The sequence below is a fragment of the Clinocottus analis genome, unplaced genomic scaffold, assembly GCF_023055335.1.
Source record: "Clinocottus analis isolate CAN_PGR_092001 unplaced genomic scaffold, fCliAna1.0.p SCAF_2, whole genome shotgun sequence".
Classification (NCBI taxonomy): Eukaryota; Metazoa; Chordata; class Actinopteri; order Perciformes; family Cottidae; genus Clinocottus; species Clinocottus analis.
The window spans coordinates 21,513,246-21,533,849 of NW_027175931.1; the positions used below are offsets into that span (position 1 = coordinate 21,513,246).

The 20,604-nt window shown below is 37.7% G+C and overlaps 1 protein-coding gene across 1 annotated transcript; it reads left to right on the plus strand.

The window, feature by feature from the left end:
- Nucleotides 1–507: 507 nt before the first annotated feature.
- On the plus strand, nucleotides 508–20,502 carry LOC137790729 (SR-related and CTD-associated factor 4-like). The gene is made up of 18 exons (XM_068585213.1): nucleotides 508–701; nucleotides 2,012–2,095; nucleotides 2,400–2,444; nucleotides 2,550–2,711; nucleotides 2,815–2,932; nucleotides 3,069–3,202; nucleotides 3,297–3,443; nucleotides 3,540–3,610; nucleotides 5,275–5,371; nucleotides 5,681–5,752; nucleotides 5,970–6,055; nucleotides 6,860–7,047; nucleotides 9,063–9,163; nucleotides 9,268–9,381; nucleotides 9,486–9,642; nucleotides 9,743–9,837; nucleotides 19,055–19,197; nucleotides 19,424–20,502. Exons 1-18 carry the CDS (start codon nucleotides 672–674, stop codon nucleotides 19,848–19,850), a joined length of 2,271 nt encoding a protein of 756 aa, XP_068441314.1. The 5' UTR covers nucleotides 508–671; the 3' UTR covers nucleotides 19,851–20,502.
- The last annotated feature ends 102 nt before the right edge of the window (nucleotides 20,503–20,604 follow it).

Genomic DNA, 20,604 nt, shown 5'->3' on the forward strand with positions numbered 1-20,604 from the left:
GTGGTTATTTATATTTTTAAGAGTTGGATTTTAAAAACGCGTGGTACTACACACTCCAGTACACTAGGAGGCGTCAGTGTGTGATCAGCGCAAAGTTTATCTTCACTCTTCTTTATTTATTGTTCAGGCCTGAACCAGACTGTTTCAAATTAAAAGTGGAGATAAAGATACAGTTAAACACGTGCAGAATCTAAGCAGCTGCTTTTACATTGATACTGAGAGAAAGTTTGCAATCTAAATACAGCAGGAGAAACGGGCACGAACTAGAGCTAGCTAGCACGCAGACGTGCTGCTTTCAAATACAAATTCATATTGTAGAACAACATTTTAAAATATCTTAAGTTTGTGTTCAGCACATACCTTACAATCAATGTATTTGTCATGGGACTCGTTCATGTGCCAGGCCATTCAAACCAATAACCATTTCCAATAGTCATGAAGGCAACATTGCCACGTGACATCAGATGCTGACGCGTATTCTGGGGCGGAACCTAGAAGCTAGTAGCCATACTTAGCATAGCAGAGCTATGCGAACCACACATAATCAAAACAGAACCTTTTAACGTCGCTGATTACGTTACCGATCGTTGTGTAACTATACAATGCTATGCTTTGGTAAAGTTAACGAAATACAATAGTTCGTCAACTGGTGTTCAACACAACAAACCGTTATGGATGCAGTGAACGCGTTCAACATGGAGGTAAAGTTCGCTCGTGTTTAACACAGAATGAGCTAACGCTAAACGTGAAGGCTAACGCTACCGTTATCTGTAACTGCCATTTGATTTACGTCAGCGCGAGATTACATGTTTGTTAGCTACACTAATTGTAAATATATTAAATGCAATCAGGCAAATTGATCCATTTTGGGTGGGAAATCGGCTTAAATGAACGTGGTATTTCACAACGTAAACATGACTGTTTGTTAGCCACTAGCTTATATCGAGATCAACGCTTGTATGTTAATCTCGCAAGGCCTGTGATTTCCGTTTTCAGTTAATTTAACTGTTAACTCGTGGTTTTACCACTGAGACCACGATGCAATATCAATGATAACGTTAGGGATAACACGGGCTTCTGTACCGTTCGCTTTATATCCCACTCTTGTATAATTATCGCTCCATGTGTCCTGCTGTTAAAACATGAAGAAGGCATAACGTCAGGACTGCTCACTAATGTTGCTTGTTTTGAGGAAGATCAATGAAGACTTAACGCATGCCAAACCAATATTAGTTAAGTTTATCCATACGTGTTATTATTTAGGAGTCTGAATTGGTTTGATTTGCTGTAGTTTTATAATATCTGTGTGTGTGTGTGTGGGGGGGGGGGGGGGGGGGGGTTGTTGTTGGTGGGACATGATGCATGTAGTTTAGATGCTATAACTACTACTAGAGGGCTTTTTCACCAGGAGTTGTGACGCTTCGTCAAGGTATTGCACGTGCATTAATTGCACACGTTTGACCGGACTACTGGTATTGGGTACCAACAACGATGAGCATTCCTTTCACATTCTTGTGGACATTGTTGAGTGTTAGTTAACCTGAGGAAAACGACAAATCATTGTCAAGGAGTGACCCTCCGACAGATCCACTCTCCTCAATTACATATGCTTGAATGTGGTTATCACGTGTAACTTTTTAACCATTAACAAGTAGAGTAAGATAACATAAATCCTCACGTTATTCTGTCTGCACTAAAGACATGTCGCAAAATACCTGCTCATGTGGAAATCGGGGGAATCTGTATTTACCCATGTCAGATAGTGTGTGGATATGTAGCTTAATGAAAACAAATGCAGTGCTTTAGCAGAAACAAATACAAGTGAGTTATAGAGCGAATGTTAAAGTCGAAGAATCTTGTTTAACCCACCTATTATTCAAATTATATATGCTGAGTCTACTATACTTTGTTATTGGGAAATTATTGTTATTGTAGTTGAGTGGCTTCTATGCCTATTTAAATGTTTTATTTTGAATGTAACTGATGTAAATCTTTAATTTTTTACTGTCAGTTGTTCTCCATGATTGACATGAAGCCTCCAATATCCCGTGCTAAAATGATGTCTGTAACAAAGTCAGCCATCAAAGCTATCAAGGTAAAGTAAATACTATATCATGCATTATATATATATAACACTCATGATACTGAAATCATTTTTCACTCACTGAGGCTTTTTTATACAGTAAATAAAATAATTAGAATTTTTATAATTTCTTGAATGTGTCGCTTTCCACTAAGCATAACTATATCAGGTAAAGGCTGAAAATCATTTCAAAGCTCAGTTGACTTATTACAGAAATTATGTATTAAATGGAAACTTTATCAACACATTTGCTGTTACCTACCACTATGGTTATATCTTAAATATAATATATATAATTTTTTCATTTTTTCATTAGCTTTACAAACATGTCGTCCAGATTGTTGAAAAGTTCATCAAGAAGGTATGTACCACAGAGCCTTAGTAAATTACATGAAACATTTTAATTCAAAATATATTGCACAATTACAATGCTATATTGTCTTTTTTTCTTCTTGTTTTACAATAGTGCAAGCCAGAATTAAAAGTCCCTGGTTTGTATGTGGTGGATTCCATTGTTCGACAGTCACGGCACCAGTTTGGTGTTGACAAAGATGTATTTGGGCCCAGATTCTTAAAGAACTTCACAGATACTTTCCAAAACCTTTACCGGTGCCCAGAGGATGATAAGGTACTGTATTTTGTATGTTAATCATTTTGGTATTTTCTACCATTACAATTAATGGTAATAAGAAATTTTGCAAAGGGTTGGATTTTTTTCTTGTCTTTATCAGAGCAAAATGCTTCGTGTCCTGAACCTGTGGCAGAAGAATGGTGTGTTTGACATGGACATCATTCAGCCCCTTATGGATATGTCTAATGGAGCCTTTGTACCTGCCCATGAACTGGAAGGTAAGGTTGAAATACAAATACATATTTTTGAGCAATGTTTGGAACAATACTCCTAAGTGTTACCTGATAGTAAAGTGGGGTTGTGATTTGATGACCTTCATGCAAAGAAGCCAATTTATTTATTGTATCTGAACAGTTCCTGCTGACCCCCAACCAGAGACACAGTTTCCTGTCACTAGTGCCTCAGTTGTGCCTGCTGTGTCCCAGCTACCCACACCTGACGCCTTAGCTGCTGTTGCACAGCTTTTTCAATCTCCCCATGGTCAGGAGGTAAGCAATGCATTGGTGTAAGTTCTCTTATTAGTTCTGTGTTATGGCAGGTAAAGAATAGTTTACATTTTAAATTACCCTCTCTCTTGTCTAGCTGCATAGGATGCTCCAGAACTTCCAGCAGGCAGATAAGACCCTGGCAGCCACGCTTACAAACAACATACCAAACCAACCCCAGAAGCCGGTGTCTCAGCTCAACCCGTACAGTGTACAGACCGAAAAGAGAGGCTCTTTAGCCGAGGTAACAGCATAGCTCAGTGTCGCAACATAACCTGCTTGAATCCTTTTACAAATTACTTTTTTCATTTATCTAATTGTATAATATGTAATTCTTCAGAAACTCCTCGACCGATTTGATTACGATGATGAACCTGAGGAAACGGCTACAGAAGGCAGTGCCCAGTCACAGTGAGTTTCATAAACTGTAGTTATGCTGATGCATTTGTTGTGTATGTTTTGTGTAAATGTGCTGGTGCAACATCACCACATACATTTTTAGATTGATGCTTTTGAAGAGTGTTTCATTTATCACACCACTGCATGTAATTTACCTGAGAAAAAGTGCCTTGTTTGCAATCCAAGCATTGTCCTTTCAATCAGCGGATGGAAGGAAACGTATCTGCTCTTGCATACTATAATGACTGGTGTAGCCAGAGAAACAGCTATCGGTCTGACAAGTCTTGTTTTCTATGCGCTGCTCATTGTTTACAGTTTGATTTAGCATATTTGAGATTTAAGAAATGACATGCACAACCAGATTATTTCACAAGTAGCCAGTTTACAAGCCAAAGTTAATTCTGAATCATTGTTAGACAATAGCCAGTCTGCTCTGAGATTGCATTTCGGCCAATTAACGCAGACTGTGTATACTATCGTTGTCATCTTTGACACTGGCATATTAGTAAAGATTGTCAGTGTGCAGTTGGACTAAGAGACATTATGCACTTATGTATGTTGTGGATTCTGGTTGCAATTTATAAGTACAGATGTTTGTGTTATTTAAATTTGACAATAAAGACAGATTCTTTAAATGAGTAAAACATTTTTGGTCAGTAAGGAGTAGGAATAGTTAATGATTTTTCAAATAGTCATTAAAAATTGTATTTAAAAAAGTAATAGTTTGAAGCTATTGTCTTGGCTTTATTTTATTTGACTTTGTTTTTACTGCTGCAGGTGCCGCTTGATAGTACGATTATTGCGAGGCACTGGTAAAACATGTTTGGCAACATTAAGAATGATCAAATAGAGTATTTTTGCTTAAATGCCTGTCCTCAGTAAGGAGAGCAATACACCACCTTGATCACTAAGCCTAATTGACTTGTCATAGCCTTAAAAGTGAAACTAAGAACATTATTCTTTACTGTATTAAAATGTTTCCGTAAGGCACTGAGAAAGCATGCACAACACCATGTTTTTGGAACTGGAATCCCTAAATTAATATAGATCCTATTATTGTAAATAATTCACATATAAATGCCGTTCTTGCTCTAAAACATCAGCTGTGAAAACGGCTTACAATTATACTTGTTTAGGTCTAATTTGATTGTATCCCTTCACCATAAAGGCATAATGTTTTTGGGGTTGTATGTCCGGCCCTTTCTCATGAATGCAAAATACTAGGAACACTAGGAATTTCTTCTAATTAGGCACAAACGTCCATCTGAGCTCAAGGACAGACTGATTAGACTTGTAGACCAAGGTTGAGGTCCCTTTGACCATACATCCTTCCTATTCTTGTCAACGCAATAATCTCAGGAATGACTTCCGCTAATTTTGTCAAAATTGGCACAAATACCCACTTGCACACAGGTCTTAATTGACAATTTTGGCGGTCAAAGGTCATGTGATGTCACAAAACAATTTTGGGCCGTAGTGCAGGCATTCATATGCTACCTATGACAATTTTACACAAATGTCTAATAGGAAAAACAAAGAAGTGATGACATTTTGGACAGACATCAATGCAAACTGTTACATGAAAATACATTAAATTGCATTTAGTTTCATGTATTATTGTTGTCTTTAGAGGTGGGTAGTACCCAAATTAATATCTGTATGTTTTGTCATGACAGAGGCATTCCTGAAGATGTGTTTCACCAGTTTCCTGGTCAGCTGCCCACCCCAGAGAATATTCATCCACATATGATGGGACGGAGCAGTGGTATCGAGGTATCTAATTGTAACTGCATTATGTAATAACTCAACTAAATCTTAAATATAGCAACTTTCTGGTGTAATACCTGCATGCTTTCCACAAATTGTGGTGTGCTGTCCTTATGACATCTTGTTCAGGTACGCCAAAATTACTCTATTTACTCTTTTCAGATAATTCATGCTTTGAAATGTTTATGTTTTGAATATGTAAAGGGTCAAATGTGTGGAGTGGTAAGCTTCAGTAAAACTATTCTGTGGTCAATGCTCAGTGGTATCTGTTCTTTTAACTATCTCTTGTGGTTGTCTTATTTGTCATCCCTCTAGCACGGTGGAGGTGATCATCATATGATGCTAGATGGATACCGTTCCATAAATGAGGCTTATTCACAATCACAGGTAAATATAACAGCCCAGTTTAACTTAACCTGATTGAAAGGTATCTCCTGTGACAGAAAGATTTTCAGCCTCAGCTCAAGTCTGACTGTATTTGCATTTGAATTTCAACTTTTCCTCATAAGTCAGTGTGGCAGGGACGTTTCTGTGGTTTACTTTTATAATTGGTACTTGAAATCCTCTGCTCATTAATTTGGGACACAATTTAATTGTCTAATAGGGAAATTCAAGAGAAGACTCAACTGTGAGGCGGGAGGGCAGACACAGAGGCTATGGCAGGAGATCAAGATCCAAATCTGGTTCAAGGTAAGGGCCTGTTTATCACAGGTAACTGTAATGCTGTAGAGTTCAGTTTGATGTTCATGATCAAATACAGTTGTACTCTGCAGATGTTTTGCTCACATCTTTTAAAGTGTGCATCAAGTTGGATGTTAGATGAAGCTGTCCACCTTTATTCAAAGACACACACACAGTTACTTTGGTGTGAATGTTATGTTATTTTACAGTGTGTAATTATTTGATAATTTGCAATAGTGAATGCATCCTGAAGAGTAAATGACATATCTGTAAAGCATTGAGGAGTTACTGCAAGACAAGCACTGGCAGCATAGATTGTACAAACTAGCTCAAAGTGGGTAGCTCCTATTGTCGCCATCTTGTTTCGTTGGAACCAGCATTGATTATATTTGGACGAGAGAATGGAGGCGGGTACTGAAAAATAAAAAAATAGAGCACATACTTGTTCAGTCAATCATTTTATCTGTCAAAGGACAGTTGTACATGTACAACTCCTGTGAAATGCAATCCTCTCTGTTCCTTTTTGATTTGTGCATTATTCCCCATCAAGCACAGCTTCATTCTTTTGTGCCGGAGTCCTCTGTTCTGTCAGATCGTGATGTAAAAATGTTGAATAAGAGTCAAATGATGCTGTCCTGCAGTCTCCTTTTACTGTGGGGCTCTATGGGGATTGGCTCACTATTGGAGTCAGACTCAAGTAGCAATTTAAAGATCTGTTCATGTTATTTTCTACTTGAAAACGATAACTTTTCTCCCATAAGTTGAATTATTTGGCGACAACCCATTCCAATTGTTCCATATTTTGTGTTTCAGATCTCCCAAGAGAAGAAGATCAAGGTCTTCGTCCCGCTCAAGAAGGTCAAGGCATCGGCGCTCTCATTCTCGCTCGAGAGAACAGCGCTTAAGATCTCGCTCTCGTTCTCAGGATAGGAATAAAAGAGAGAACGACAGAGAACGTAGACAGAAAGGTCTTCCCAGCATAAAGATCCAGACCCTCAGTGGTAAGTTCTACGACCAAAACAAACCTGTGAATGTCATTAATAAACCCTGTATTACCCAGAACTACTGCAATTACTACTATGTGATGTCACAGCACCAATATCCATCTAATCCCATAGAAAGGAGCCACTTTGAATTCACATGTGATCACTATAATAATGAAACTGCAGTGGTTGTGTCTACAGATAACTACAACACACAGTTATCATCACCAGTCGTTGCTCATTATTATACTTTTTGGGGTAATTATTTAATAGTTTAGTCTTTACAGAAAAGTAACAGTAAAAGTCACCAGTGGTTTTATATACTTTTTTTAATGGGTGGACTTTATTTTCTTATGCATGAGGAAGATTTGTTTAGCTTGTATGTTCATGTATTTATCTGCTTAAAAGAACCATGTGCGTGACACATCTGTACGGGTTCATTCGCATGCTGTGTTTTTTTGGACCTTCAAATCCATTGTTGTCAGTGTAGATGCAAAGGCCCACAGTGATCTATGAAGTATCCACAGTTTGTTTCAGACAATGTTTAGTTTGTCGGCGTCTGTTACCATCTGGTGGACGTATATGTTTTTTCGCCTGAAAGCAAAAGTAGTTTTAGTTTAGTAGTTTTAGGCAAAAGGACACCTGCTTTCTATCTCAGCCAAACTGTGTGGCTTTTTGGCAGATTATAATCGGTCATGTATGTGACCAATATCTGCTGTTTGGCTTTTGTGGCCAACTTCGACAAGAACATAGATTTATGTATATGTCTGTGGTGGTAAAATGGGAAGTTTGACTGCTTGGTTTCCCAGTTGACACTCGAATGCCTTATACAGGCTGGTCTCTCAGCATTTGTAGCAATATCTAAGAAAAATAATTGTAGGTATCCCAGAAAGTTTGTCCCTATGTTATCTATGTAATTTTGAACCACTGAGCCTACACTGCGCAGACGGGAGGGGATTTGGAGACTGCTGGTCATTCCCATGTGAAACAAGAAGTCTACATTAATATTTTTTCATGTAACTTGCATACTTCCGTAACGGCATTTCCATAGTTAATTAAACCCAAATGACAATCTTTTCCTAAACTTAACTAAGTAGTTTTGTTGCCTAAACCTAAATGAGTCTCCTGTTGTTGACCCAATGCCTGTAACATGCCGAACTTGATACGGTGCAGTGCGTTTCAATGCAAAGTTCATTCAGTTGCATCAGAAAGTTTGGTATTTTTTTTCCAGCAGTTCCAAGCATTAGTAGTGTAAGGGACCACTGTTGATCCGTACGGGTCTCCCCCTTCACAGTTCGGCTTACATGTGAACTGTGAATTAATTACACAGTTAAGCGGTAACCATCGCATTGTGAAACAAAGTTTTACTGATGATCTTTATCTGACAATGTTCAGTAAAATATGCAATCAGAACATCAACATTAATCATTGTCTAGTCGTCGATCTCTATCGATTCAATCCATCTATCTTCAAATCAACGTTGGTAACCGTGCTAGCACCGATAACGGTGAACGAAGGACATTACGATGCGTTTAAGCTCTGTTCAGTGAAAATGAGAATTGGGCAAAGGTCAATTATAACGTTATCATGTGCTCGAATATAATCTCGTAAAATGTAGTGTTAAGTCAGAAACTTGAATAAATCCAGTTGTCAGGAGGATATAAGGGATGAATTATAAGACGTTTACACAAGCAGCCTATAACACATCATTAAAACTACTAATGACTATTTGTTTTAATCAATAGAAATACAATATTTGGTTTGCTGACAAATTTTAATTGTGTTTTTATGAAGGAAAAAAACACTATAGATGACTAACAAAGTAGAAAAAACATGTTGACTTTTTAATGGTTTACACTGACTTCAGGGCGGTTGAAATAAACTTTGGGACGGTGGCAAAACAATAATAATACCCATGGGCCTTGTAGACCAGCTGCTATAATAAACAACAAAGGGGTCTGTATTTGCTGGTATGGGTCAGCAACTAATCACCTAAAATCTCTTCCATGTTACTCAGTTTATTTTGCTTTTAGTTTGCAGCACTACACTTTGGGTTGGTCAACTAGACAAGAAAACACAGCAGTCTGACGTGATGTCCCTTTTGGAAGAGTTTGGCCAGATTGATTCCATCAATGTAAGTTTGGACCGGTCGCCTCAAAGATACTTGTAATCCTCCATGATCTTAAGAAAATGCTTTCAAGTATTTGCACGATTACAGTTTTTCTTCTCTATACCCAGATGATTCCTCCAAGGGGTTGTGCCTATATTGCTATGGTTCATAGACAAGATGCCTATACAGCCTTGAACAAACTCAGTAAGGGTTCATACAAAGTAAATCAGAAACCTGTTAAGGTAAATTAACACAGATTGCTTCTATTTCCAGTGTTATATTGGTTCTGTCACTTCTTTTCGTGGTGATCGTCGACTTGGTCATAGCTAATCTTGTTTTTTCCTAGATTGCTTGGGCTTTGAACAAAGGTATAAAATCAACGCACAAAAAGTTCTGGGATGTGGAGCGGGGAGTTACCTACATTCCCTGGAGCAAAGTCAAAGTTGAGGAGTTGGAGAGCTATCGGGAAGGGGGTATGCTGGACGCAGAGACGCTAAATCCAGGTAAACACTTGCATTTTCTTTTAGCATTGCCTAGATACACTTTCTGCAAGCTATAACACAGTTTTCCTAACCATGTCCTTCTCTTTTCCATTGTGCTTAGAGTGGAATCATGGCAATGACCTCAGTAAGCAGGCATCTGTAAATGGAGCGCTGGAAAGTGTACCTGCAGAAGGAACTGTCACTACTCACATCCAGGTAATGCTAATACAGTCTTTAAACACCTTCTTTTTTGATATTTCAAGCACTTTATTGGTTTCATAGCACCTGTGTAGGAGGTCTACTTCACAATTTCTATTGTGGAGACTGTAAGGAAAAAACATTTTTGTTGCATATGAGTAGTGGAGCTTATCTGAACCACCCTCCCATATTTTCGTCGCAAATCAACTGCAGGTTTAGATTTAAAATGACCCAAGTGAATGACAAAAGCTATTAATCGGATATGAGTGAGATAGTACCATTAATTACAGTTTTAGAATTACTGTGCTGAAGGACTCTCCCACTTTGTGAGAAATACTGAGCAAATTAGAGTGCACACATGATACCTTTCTATGGCTGACTTCAAAGATTTCAACAAGACACACCTTGTTCTAATCGTCTGGAAAGTTATATATAAAGATTGTATACTGTATATTAATGCTCAGCCTATACTAGGTCATAAGTAACATAATATTACTGGTGCGGCTATGTTATTAATGAAATTAACTAATAGTTCATATAACTGACATTTCAAACAGAGATGCTCAACGTTTTAGCCAAGATAAAGGGTAACCATTGAATAATAGTCAATTCACCACAAGACTAAATATGCTCTTGTAGAATTTAACTTCAGCTTGCACTTACAGTTGGGCAATGAAATAAATAAAACAAATTAAATGTTCGCGATAAAAACCTCTACAATATAAAATTTATACATTTACAGAGTTTGTATTTTTAGAGCAATGGGACTCTGAGACAATGATTGACATTTTTGGCATAACTGGGTGTCGTAATAATGTGAATGATACTTGTGATTGTTTAAAAAATAATCCAAGGACCACCTTCCTTAAAGCAATGGTTTTGGATTCATTTTCACGATGGTTTTGTAGATTTCAAGTTAGTAACGGTTAAACAACGTGCCCGGGAAACGTGTAAAAGCGATAGTCGTTACTTAGAGGTTGAAAGGAGATGTATGTTTCTGCATTATAAACTGGCGTTAAAATTAGCAGACTACGGTTAGCACTATGCCATGCAAGCTACTGAAAGTATACTGAATGCTTAGGCTGCTTTTGCTTGTCCGGTGGTTTTTACAGTGAATAAAGACCTTCCTGGCTTTATAGGAACACTGTTGTCCCCTTTCATCGTCTTCTGGCTCTTAGTAAAGGGTCAACTGTAGCCTCCGCATCTGTCTAATGTTGAGGTTTAACCTTAAGCAACTGACTAGCTGTGAACTAACATCCTTTTTACCCTGGGTTGTTAGAGGATCAATGCAGACGTTAGGGACAGGTGATTTGGTGGTTGCCTTGCAAACTATTCAAAAAAGACATAGCAAGCTGCTTTTTTTTTGCATTATGGAAAAAGTGAGGCACATGTTCAAAATGTTTGACACGTCTAGAAATGTTACATAACCGTAACATTATGGTTACATAATACAATTAATTGCGCAGAACCTGTGTCTTTAGGGAACCTTCTTAGCCATGGTGTGTGCAACATAAGTGGAATATGATTATGATGGGTATTTTGAAGTGCTGAATTAAACTGTTGATAAAAAGAGAAATTTTCATGTTTTTGTCTTAAATGAATGATTATTTACTCTATAAGAGGGTTGTTGTGAATCGCGTCTTTGCTTGCAGCAGCAACCGTTGGTTTCAGAGTCACCAAATGAGGAGACAAGTCTGATTTGGTAATTTTAGACACTTTATTACAATTCAGATAAGCTCCTCTGCTCAAAGGCATTAAATCCAGCAATGCTTATATATTCATTTCTCTTTTTCCTTTGCAAAATATTTGCATCTTCATTCAGTAACCTTGTACTGTGCAGTATAACATATTCAAATAAAGTGGGAATCAAAAAAACTTTAATTACTGTGGTATGTGTAGAGGGAAGCATTTATGTGATCCTTTTCTGTTTTCGGTATCCGAGCTCTCTTATACAGAATGTCTGGGTAAAGTCATCAATAATTGTATATATAATGTGTAGTTTCACATGTACTTCCAAAAAAAAAAAAAAAGAATCCTAACAATCCACCAGATGTTATATGAAACGGTTGAATAGATTGAATCAGGTTCTTCTTGAAATAAATTATTTTGTATTGGTTGCAATAGGTGTGAACATTAAACTCATGGACTTAAGCTTGTTTTAATTAACAGCAAATAAAAGTCCTCGGGACCACATGCAGAATTATTGGTAAACAAACTAGGTCTGATAACATGATGCAGCTGGACTGTCTGCAACCTGCCATACTTGGCAGGCATGCTGGACTGCACGCCTCTCTGTGAAGAGAAAGGTCGCTCACATGTCAACAGTCAAGAGTATCTGACTATTGGCTGCTGGTGGGACTTAAAGGCCTGAGTGGGAGGAAGTGACCAAGTGGGAGACAAGGTAAGCCGACAGCATCCATAGCAACTTGCGCAAAATGTTGTGAAAAGCTGGTTCATTTACACTGGACAGAGAATTTTGAAAATTTGTTTTCAATACGTTTGTGGCAAAGGGAATCTTACCAGAACAAAATAAGCCTGAGCCATTGTTCAAGATTCAGTGTCAATGATGTACTTCAGTACACACAGCAGGTTTTAGTTATCTCTACTCATCTTTCTACGGGACATGGAGCTTGAACGTGTGCCATTGATCAAATTAGGGAAAAACTCCTCCAATCCCAAACAAAGGAAAGTACTCAAACTACTCGTGGCGTAGTCTTGGGTATCAACGAAGCCCAAAGATCTATTTGTAGGCTATCCTAATTTTTACAATGCTGTCTTTAATCGTTTACTACCAATTTAACAATTGTTCATTACCTCTCACCCTATTCTATCACTATGCCTGTGTCCTGCTGTAACATCGCTAAAATACATCTGCTGTCATTTAGCTTCGTTAAGTTATCAAAGTAGATTAGGATCATGATATGATTTAAAAAATAGCCAAGCTACAATGACCTGCTATTTCTGAGACATTGTTTAATGTCAAAGTTACACTTGCACTGTACAGTATGGTATCATGAAAATATAAAATTAGGAAAAAGGAGTACTGCTCAGGCCGTTGGCTGTTTGAAAGCAAAAAAAAAATCTTAAAAGGTGTTTGTTTTTTTCCACTCTTGGTTACAAAGACAATTATACCCAGACAACAACACAATTATATAAGTTTGTACACTATATCAATTTTCCATGGCTGTCGGATTGAAAATTTCAAATCGCGACTTGAAATTACTTGGCATAGATTTTTATTTTTTATTTTTTTAGAATGAATAAAACAAAAAGATGTGTCAAACTGTCTGCCTGCTCAATCATAATGTTGCACAAGTGATGCATTGCTAAATGTGACAGAGAAACTTAAAAAAAAAAAAAAAGTGAGTTAATCCTTGTTCTTACTGTTGCTTTCATCAGATCAGTGAGCAGATATACTTCATACTCCTGCAAACCTTTTCATGTTGCTCCTCACTGAATAGTAGCACACGGGTGCTTGAATTTAAAGTACACTCTTTTGTTGGTCTTAACACACAATGGCAGTATTCTTTTTATTGTGTGGATTTCCCGACGTGAAGCAAAAGGAAAGTTCAGAGTTGTCATTATATAGTATGTTTTCTAACAAATCTTTTCTAAAAAAAAATACATTGCAACACGACATCAGTGTGCCGTCATATTTACCCATTTTGTCACTTTTTACCAAATAATATAAAATTGACATCGAAGCAAAAAAAATCTAAAGTTAAAGCTTTATCTTGATGAACCACAAGTTTTGAAGTTGTCTGCTGTATGTGTAGTTCACGTCTGCTCAGCCACAATATATAACTGAATTTAATCGGAGCCCCTTAAAGTAGTGCTATTTAAGGGGAATGAAATGCTTTCACTCTTGATGTCTGGATATATTTTTTTTTATGAGTTATAACTATCTTTTTCCTTTGACAATGATTTGTTAGGTTTCAGATTTTACAGAAATCTACATTTATCATCTTATTAAATCTTGAGCGGTACCAATCCCCATCTTATGCTCCACAAAACTGGATTTTAAAGAGACAATCCCATTGACATGGCTTCTAAAAAGTTGCTTCTCTCAGGCTACTCACTTTAAATGCCTACAAATAATACTTAATAATTCAACTCGTCGCCTTTCATCCTTTTGTTTGAGAGTTACTTCCTATTTGCATGGTCTTCTGCCTGTGAAGGAATACTTGCCCGGACAGTTTGGATAGTAATGTAAATTGCAGTTAACCCTGTGGTTTTCAGTTATGTCGCTAGCTATAACATTATCCCGTCCATAACAATGGAGCTTTGAAAGCATAGTTTAAGATTGGTTTGGTCCAGTGACAACCTTTTCTCAGCCTGCATCGTATGACGTGCATCATAACACACACTGTTTTCTATGTATGTATCTACGTCATCCTTCACACAAATAGTGTCTAGGCACACGTGTACGTGTCAAGACACGCTGCTGTTCTTTTTTTCCTCAACATCAGTGCCTGTCAACTTTCCAAAAAGCAGCAATTTCACCACATGTGCTCCCCCTGGATGGGAAACTTGACTGACTCTTCTGTCTATAACGTGATGCGGTCAGTGTGCATGTTGCCCTTTTTAAAGGATGAAGTTTCTTTGTCAGCCATCAGGGGAAAAAAAGGTACTTGGTACAAAAAAGGTACTTGGCTAAACGGTGCCAGATAGAAGAAATGCACCTAAACATGTCGTTGAATTGAGCTGTTCTTTCTATATCTGCTCAACATAGTGGGGTGGACATGGCTTGTGCTACGCTTTTTTTTAAACTTTTGTGGTAGCTTAAAACCCCCCAAAATGAACACCGTGTCTTTTCTCCAATTTCAATGGGTCATCTTAATTGAATAATCAATATATTATAATGCTCCACTTGCATGTTACAACTATAAATGGTGTCTTCCCAGAAGTATATACTTCATAGTACTTGTAAATATATAAGTATAACTCCTACGATGGTTCAGTTTCCGAACAGTCTTTCTTTACAACCTAAATTTGTAAGGCTGAGCGTTGTAAACATTTCTTATGCTCGATTTGAAGCCAAAAATCTGCTCTTAATTGCAAGGCCAAGTTAATGATCTGTGAGCTTGCATACACAGCACTCTGTTGCCTAATCCCATGGCAGAGGGCACTATCACTCCACAACCTGTCTCTACTGTGCTTGTAGTGTTTGAAGATAACGTCTGATGTCACACCGCATTTCTGAGCTCCGTGTTGCATTGTAAGGTCGCAACAATAATTTATACATTTACTTCTTACATTAAAAAAAAAAAAGATCCTGACCCAGGATGTTTGCATCCGTGAGTCCATAGTTGGAGGTGTATTCATCAATTTTCCGTGGATAAATAACTCAAACATTACAGGATTTTTCTAGTACAACTATTCAGCATTGCTTCTACAGGTTACCAGGCATATTGAAGTAAAGTGGATGCAACAAAAAAATGTTGCCAGCCCTCGGAATGAAGTGGATAAGGTAAAAAAAACAAAGTTGTAAGCCAATCATACAATGATTTTACTGCTCATTTAGCACACAATAAAGAAAAAATGCAACTACAGAGTACAAATTATGTGGAGTTTACACAGAGAACATCTTTCATAAGCATCGTAATTGCACAATGTTATCTAGAGCATTTTCTTAACATCTTTGAATCTGTAGAAGTGAGTCACTTCTGAATGTCCCTAAGATCCAGTTTGTCAAGGCACTCCAGGGGATACATGACATTTTTATTTATATATATATATATATATATATATATATATATATATATATATATATATATATATATATATATATATATATATATATATATATATATATATATATATATATATATAAAAGCATCCATAATAAAAAAATCCTGCATTCTCTTGCAGTAAATAGGTTAAGGTAGCTCACTCATTTACCTGAACCGTAATTTAAAGTGAGCAGTCTGCTCCTGTTAGTCTTTTTCAAGTGAAGTGAGATTTTAAGGGAAGAGGGAAATTCTTCAATTAGACTCACGAGGCCTCACGGAGGTGAGTCTTATGGAAATTATCTTTGAATGTTGGCATTCCCACTCTTGGATGAAACTGGAACGGTTGGAAGGTAATGAAAGGCTCATTCATAATAAAATGTATTTAAATATCCCATTTGATTTTTCATGAATAATCAAAGACAAAGATATAGACCACTTTAATCTCATTACTGTCTTTTGACGTCTAAGTAACGGATATAAAAAAAGAAAAAAAGCAATTGACAAAAGTGGAAGTATTGAGTTGATGCGCAACAAAGCTGAGAGTCATGCTCAAAGATCCAATGCCCAGCTGCCTGGTTTGTGGTGGAAGTGTAAATAACCTGCAGGAAAAATGGAGCCGCAGAAGTCTTCGATATTCTGCTGATGGAGTGAAACACCAGGGTAAGAGCAGACCCCTCTGTTGCTATCCCTGTACGGACTGCCTCGAGGTTGTTTGATTTCATTCTAACAACTGCATTTTCTCCATTTCAATTCTATGTGAGTAGTAGTACTAGTAAAACAGCATGAAGTATTTTGCTTACAAATTTGTTTTTATCTTCTATGTTTCCTTCGTCTTTAGTTTCATTGCTGCATGTAGTTAAATTATAGTGTGTGTTTGTGTGTGTGTGTGCGCACACACACACTAGTGCTGTGAATAAGTATTTGCCCCTTCCTGGTTTCTTTTTTTTTCCCCAGTGCCTATTTGTAACACTTAATTGATTCAGATCAAACCAATTTTAGTGTTTTAGAAAGATAACCTGAGTAAATACAAAATGCAGTTTTTAATTTATTTAATTTATAAAGGGGATGCCACCCTCAGCAGCAATCAAGCTTTTGTGGTAACTTGCAATAAGTTTCATTGCGCTCTGGAGGAATTTAAGCCCATTCTTCTTTGCAGAATTGTTTTAACTGAGCCACCTTAAATGGTTTTTAAGCACAAACGGCTTGTTTGGGGTCATGGCCACCGCATCTTAAAAGGATATAAGTTAGGACTTTGACTCGGCCACTTCAAAACCTTCATTTTGCTTGCTGGTGTGTTTAGAATTATTATCCTGCTGCATAAAACATGCTGGCATGAGGTCACGACCTTATGGCCCCACATTCTCCTTCACGATTTTCTGCATAATTCCGGGTTGCATCAATCAAGGTCCTGAAGCTGCCCAGCAGCCCCGAACCATTGAGCGACCACCACCACCATGTTTGCCTCTTATGTTGTTTTCTGATAAATGTGTTAGTTTTTGCGAAAGTTCAACTTTTGTCTCAGTCCATAGAATATTTGCCCAAAAGTCTGTTTTTTGGCAAATATGAGACACGTCTTTTCTGTGTTTTTTTTAGTCAACAGTCTCTTTCGCCTTAAAACTCTCTCATTGCTGTCGCTTTCTTATTGTTACATCATGAACACTGGCCTGCAGTTCTTTAGATGTTGTTCTGGGGTCTTTCATGACCTCCTGGATGAGTCGTCGATGCGCTCTTGGAGTAATTTGGAAGGCCGGCCCCTTCCTGGCAAAGGTTCACCACTGTTCCAAGTCTTCTTCATTTGTGGATAATGGCTCTCATCGTGGTTTGCTGGAATCCTAAAGCCTTAGAAATGGCTCTGTAACCTTCTGCAGACTGATACATGTCAATTACTTTGTTTCCTGTTCTTGAATTTCTTTAGATTGTGGCATGATTTTTGAGATATCTTTCATTCATTCTGGTTCAATAATTCACCTCATGTGTCAGTCCCCCTCAGCAGTCACCTGCAGCTCCACAAATGAAAATTAATTTAACATCTAGTCACAACTGTGTGTGGGTGTCGTGTCTACAAAGTGTGTAGTGTATATTAATAAGATAAGATATACTTTATTGTCCCGCAGGGAAATCACTTTCAATCTGCTGCATCTCACGATCCACTTACACACACAGAATGTAGATATCATCCATACTCTCATGCTTAAACATATGTTCACAATAGTGACAAATAATGCAATCATAAAATCAGGTGTGATCAACACAGGTAATCAATAATCAGCTCACGATATATAAGTACGCTACAAATATTTTTTCTTGTTGCTATTTAGTAATTTGAAGAATTAAATAAATGTATTTTTGATACAGATTTAGCCTGCAGAGTGGCTTTCTAAACAATCTGCCTGAAAGCAGGATTGTTTTGGATCAGAAAGTGTCATTCAGGTTTTTTCACATAAAGGCTGAAGATGATGTTCAAATGGTATTTGATGCTGTGATAAAGCATTTTCAAACAACCGGTTTCTTAATGGTAGTTTTACCCTAGTCTTGAATTGAATATGATAAACTTCATTTCAAACATGAAAAATATATATATAAAATGATGAATATTAGCAACATTATCTCGTCTCCCTTTTCGATACTTGTTGATCCTCAATCACATAAACAAACTCAGCGCCCCAGCATTGACCTAAAAAAAACAAACATGTTTATTCTACCAAATCCCTGAATTTCAATGCACGTGACTTTAGAAAAAAAATGTGTGTTCCTCAGATTTCATATGTACATTATCCATCTAGGCTATTTCGTAGAACGTGTGATGATAGCAGGATTGTATGTATGGCCCCATAGTCCCCACAGTGATTCAGATACGGTGATACAAGTGAACAATACAGCGTGTGCTGCTTTATGATCCAGATTGGGTCTATTCTTTTACATAAATGAATGAATCCTTCACAAGTTACACCTGCCTTACAGCAGATTGTGTGCTCTAATATCACACCTTTAATTCAATATTTATTTAATATACTCTTTCTATAATAACTCCTACATACACATTACCAGTGTGCGTTCATGTTCCTCCCAACACAGATTGTTTCAAATCACATCAATTAAATGCAGCCCTTCTGACCATCCCATTTTATTTTGTGTACTTACTCTTCCATACACTTGTGTAGTTTTTTTTTTTAATTTATTTTTTTTTTTTTACAATGTTGGTCACCAGACATGATGTTTGTCCTCTTTTTCTTTTTTTAAAGTTAACATTGCATATGTTGTATGATGTGGACTCGACTGAAAATTCCCGGGGAAACTGTCAGAAATATTTACAAAAATATTTTTTGCCGCCTTATCAAACATGACATAGATAAATATTACACATAGGATGCATCAATGAGCTCCTTCATGCTATGGAATTAATTAATACAGTGTCTTCTCACAGGTCACTGCTTCCAGAAAGCTTTCCTGCTCGTTTTACTTTATTCTTAACAAGGATGCCATTGTGTTTTTTTGTCTTCCAGGTGCCACCGGTTCAACAAGCAGGACCCATGAGAAGTCCACCTGCTTTCCGTGGCCCTATCCTGCGCTCTCCGACATCCATGCCTCTCGGAGGTGCTCCTTTCATCTCCACAGAGTTTGACCCTTCAACGTTGGCACCAGGCAAGTGCATTTTTCAATCACCATCTAAAAGGGAGATGCGAGTGCTTGCATGTTTATTAAAAGTACCTTCACTTTAAAGTTGATGATGAAAAATAAACAGATATATGCTGCAGTTTTGTGACTGTTCTTGGCTTGATGTAACTTCTTCAAACGTTTGCTGTCTGATTTATTTTTTTTTCTTTCGTGAGGCAACAATACTAAAGAAACCTTATCATCTTTGCATCAGGTAGTGGAAAACCTCCAGAGGAGTCCACCAAGGATTCAAAAGGAGACACAGGCACTCACTCAGGTTTGAGCGTCGACAACCAGCTGGGGTCTCCTGCAGCACCGGGGAGGGCCCTACCAGGCACAGGAGTGATGCATGGTCCGAGACTGGGTATGCCACCTCTGCAGCCTCCTCACGGAATGCCGAATCATCATCTCCCTCCATTCCTCTCACCTCCGAACATGCAACACATGCCCCCGCAAATGATACCAGGAGGACCCATGTTTCCACTAGATCGGTTCAGAATGCCTATGCCCTTTCCTCCTCGCGGCCCTCCTTTTCATCGACATCCTTCTATGGGACCAGACGGCATGCAAGACAGAGAAGGGAGGCATTTCAGAAACGGGAGAGCAGGCTTTGGGTGCCCACCCTTCCAGAGAGGGAGGTGGTAGAGGTAGGCTGAACTAAGGACTTGAGGCGAGAGGAGGCTGAATCACTGTGACGGTTAAGTATCGAAACATCTGATTCAACAAGGACTGCTGTGAATCATTGAGGGTGCATACACTTTTGTTCGGACTTTCTTTTTTACCACAGGAACCCTTTTTCCTACTGTCACACAAACAATGAAAAACAGGACACAGTGTTCTGAATGTGATCCATGCGCCTTCAAGTTCACCAAAAAAAAAGAGACTCTTTTGCTGTAAATACTTAATGTGCCAGTAGCTGTTTGCTATCTTTTTGTATATTTGAAGTTGTGTAGTTTTAAGATTAAGTCTAATCTTAGTAGTTGGAGGGGAAAACAAAGGCAAAGTCTGTATTTTGGAGCTCATTCCCTCACCATAGGTTTTGTGTATGGAAGGAGACAAAAATATATATAATTCATTCACTTTTTTGGTATTTAGTTTTTAGCAAAATACCTTTGTAACAGACTAATGATTAATTCTCCAGTTAAGAAGTGTGATTTCATTTGATGGAGAATACTTCATGTCCTGCCAGCAGAGGGTAGTGTAAACCCTGTTACCATGGCCAACCTCTGTTGTACATAAAGGTCACACCTTGTAGGATCATGTGCAGTGAATATTAAAAAAAATGGGTACAATTTGATCCAATGGTTTTATTTGTGTTGATCAAACTGGCATTTTCTACACTGTCATAAAACTACACTGTGTTGATAAATTGACTTGCATGTGAAGTTACAATTAATTT

Coding starts and splice junctions, on each gene's coding strand:
- LOC137790729 (XM_068585213.1), top strand. CDS start 672: ATGGATGCAGTGAACGCGTTCAACATGGAG. Junction 3,611..5,274: donor GAAGGCAGTGCCCAGTCACA/GTGAGTTTCATA, acceptor TTGTCATGACAG/AGGCATTCCTGAAGATGTGT. Junction 9,382..9,485: donor TAAATCAGAAACCTGTTAAG/GTAAATTAACAC, acceptor GTTTTTTCCTAG/ATTGCTTGGGCTTTGAACAA.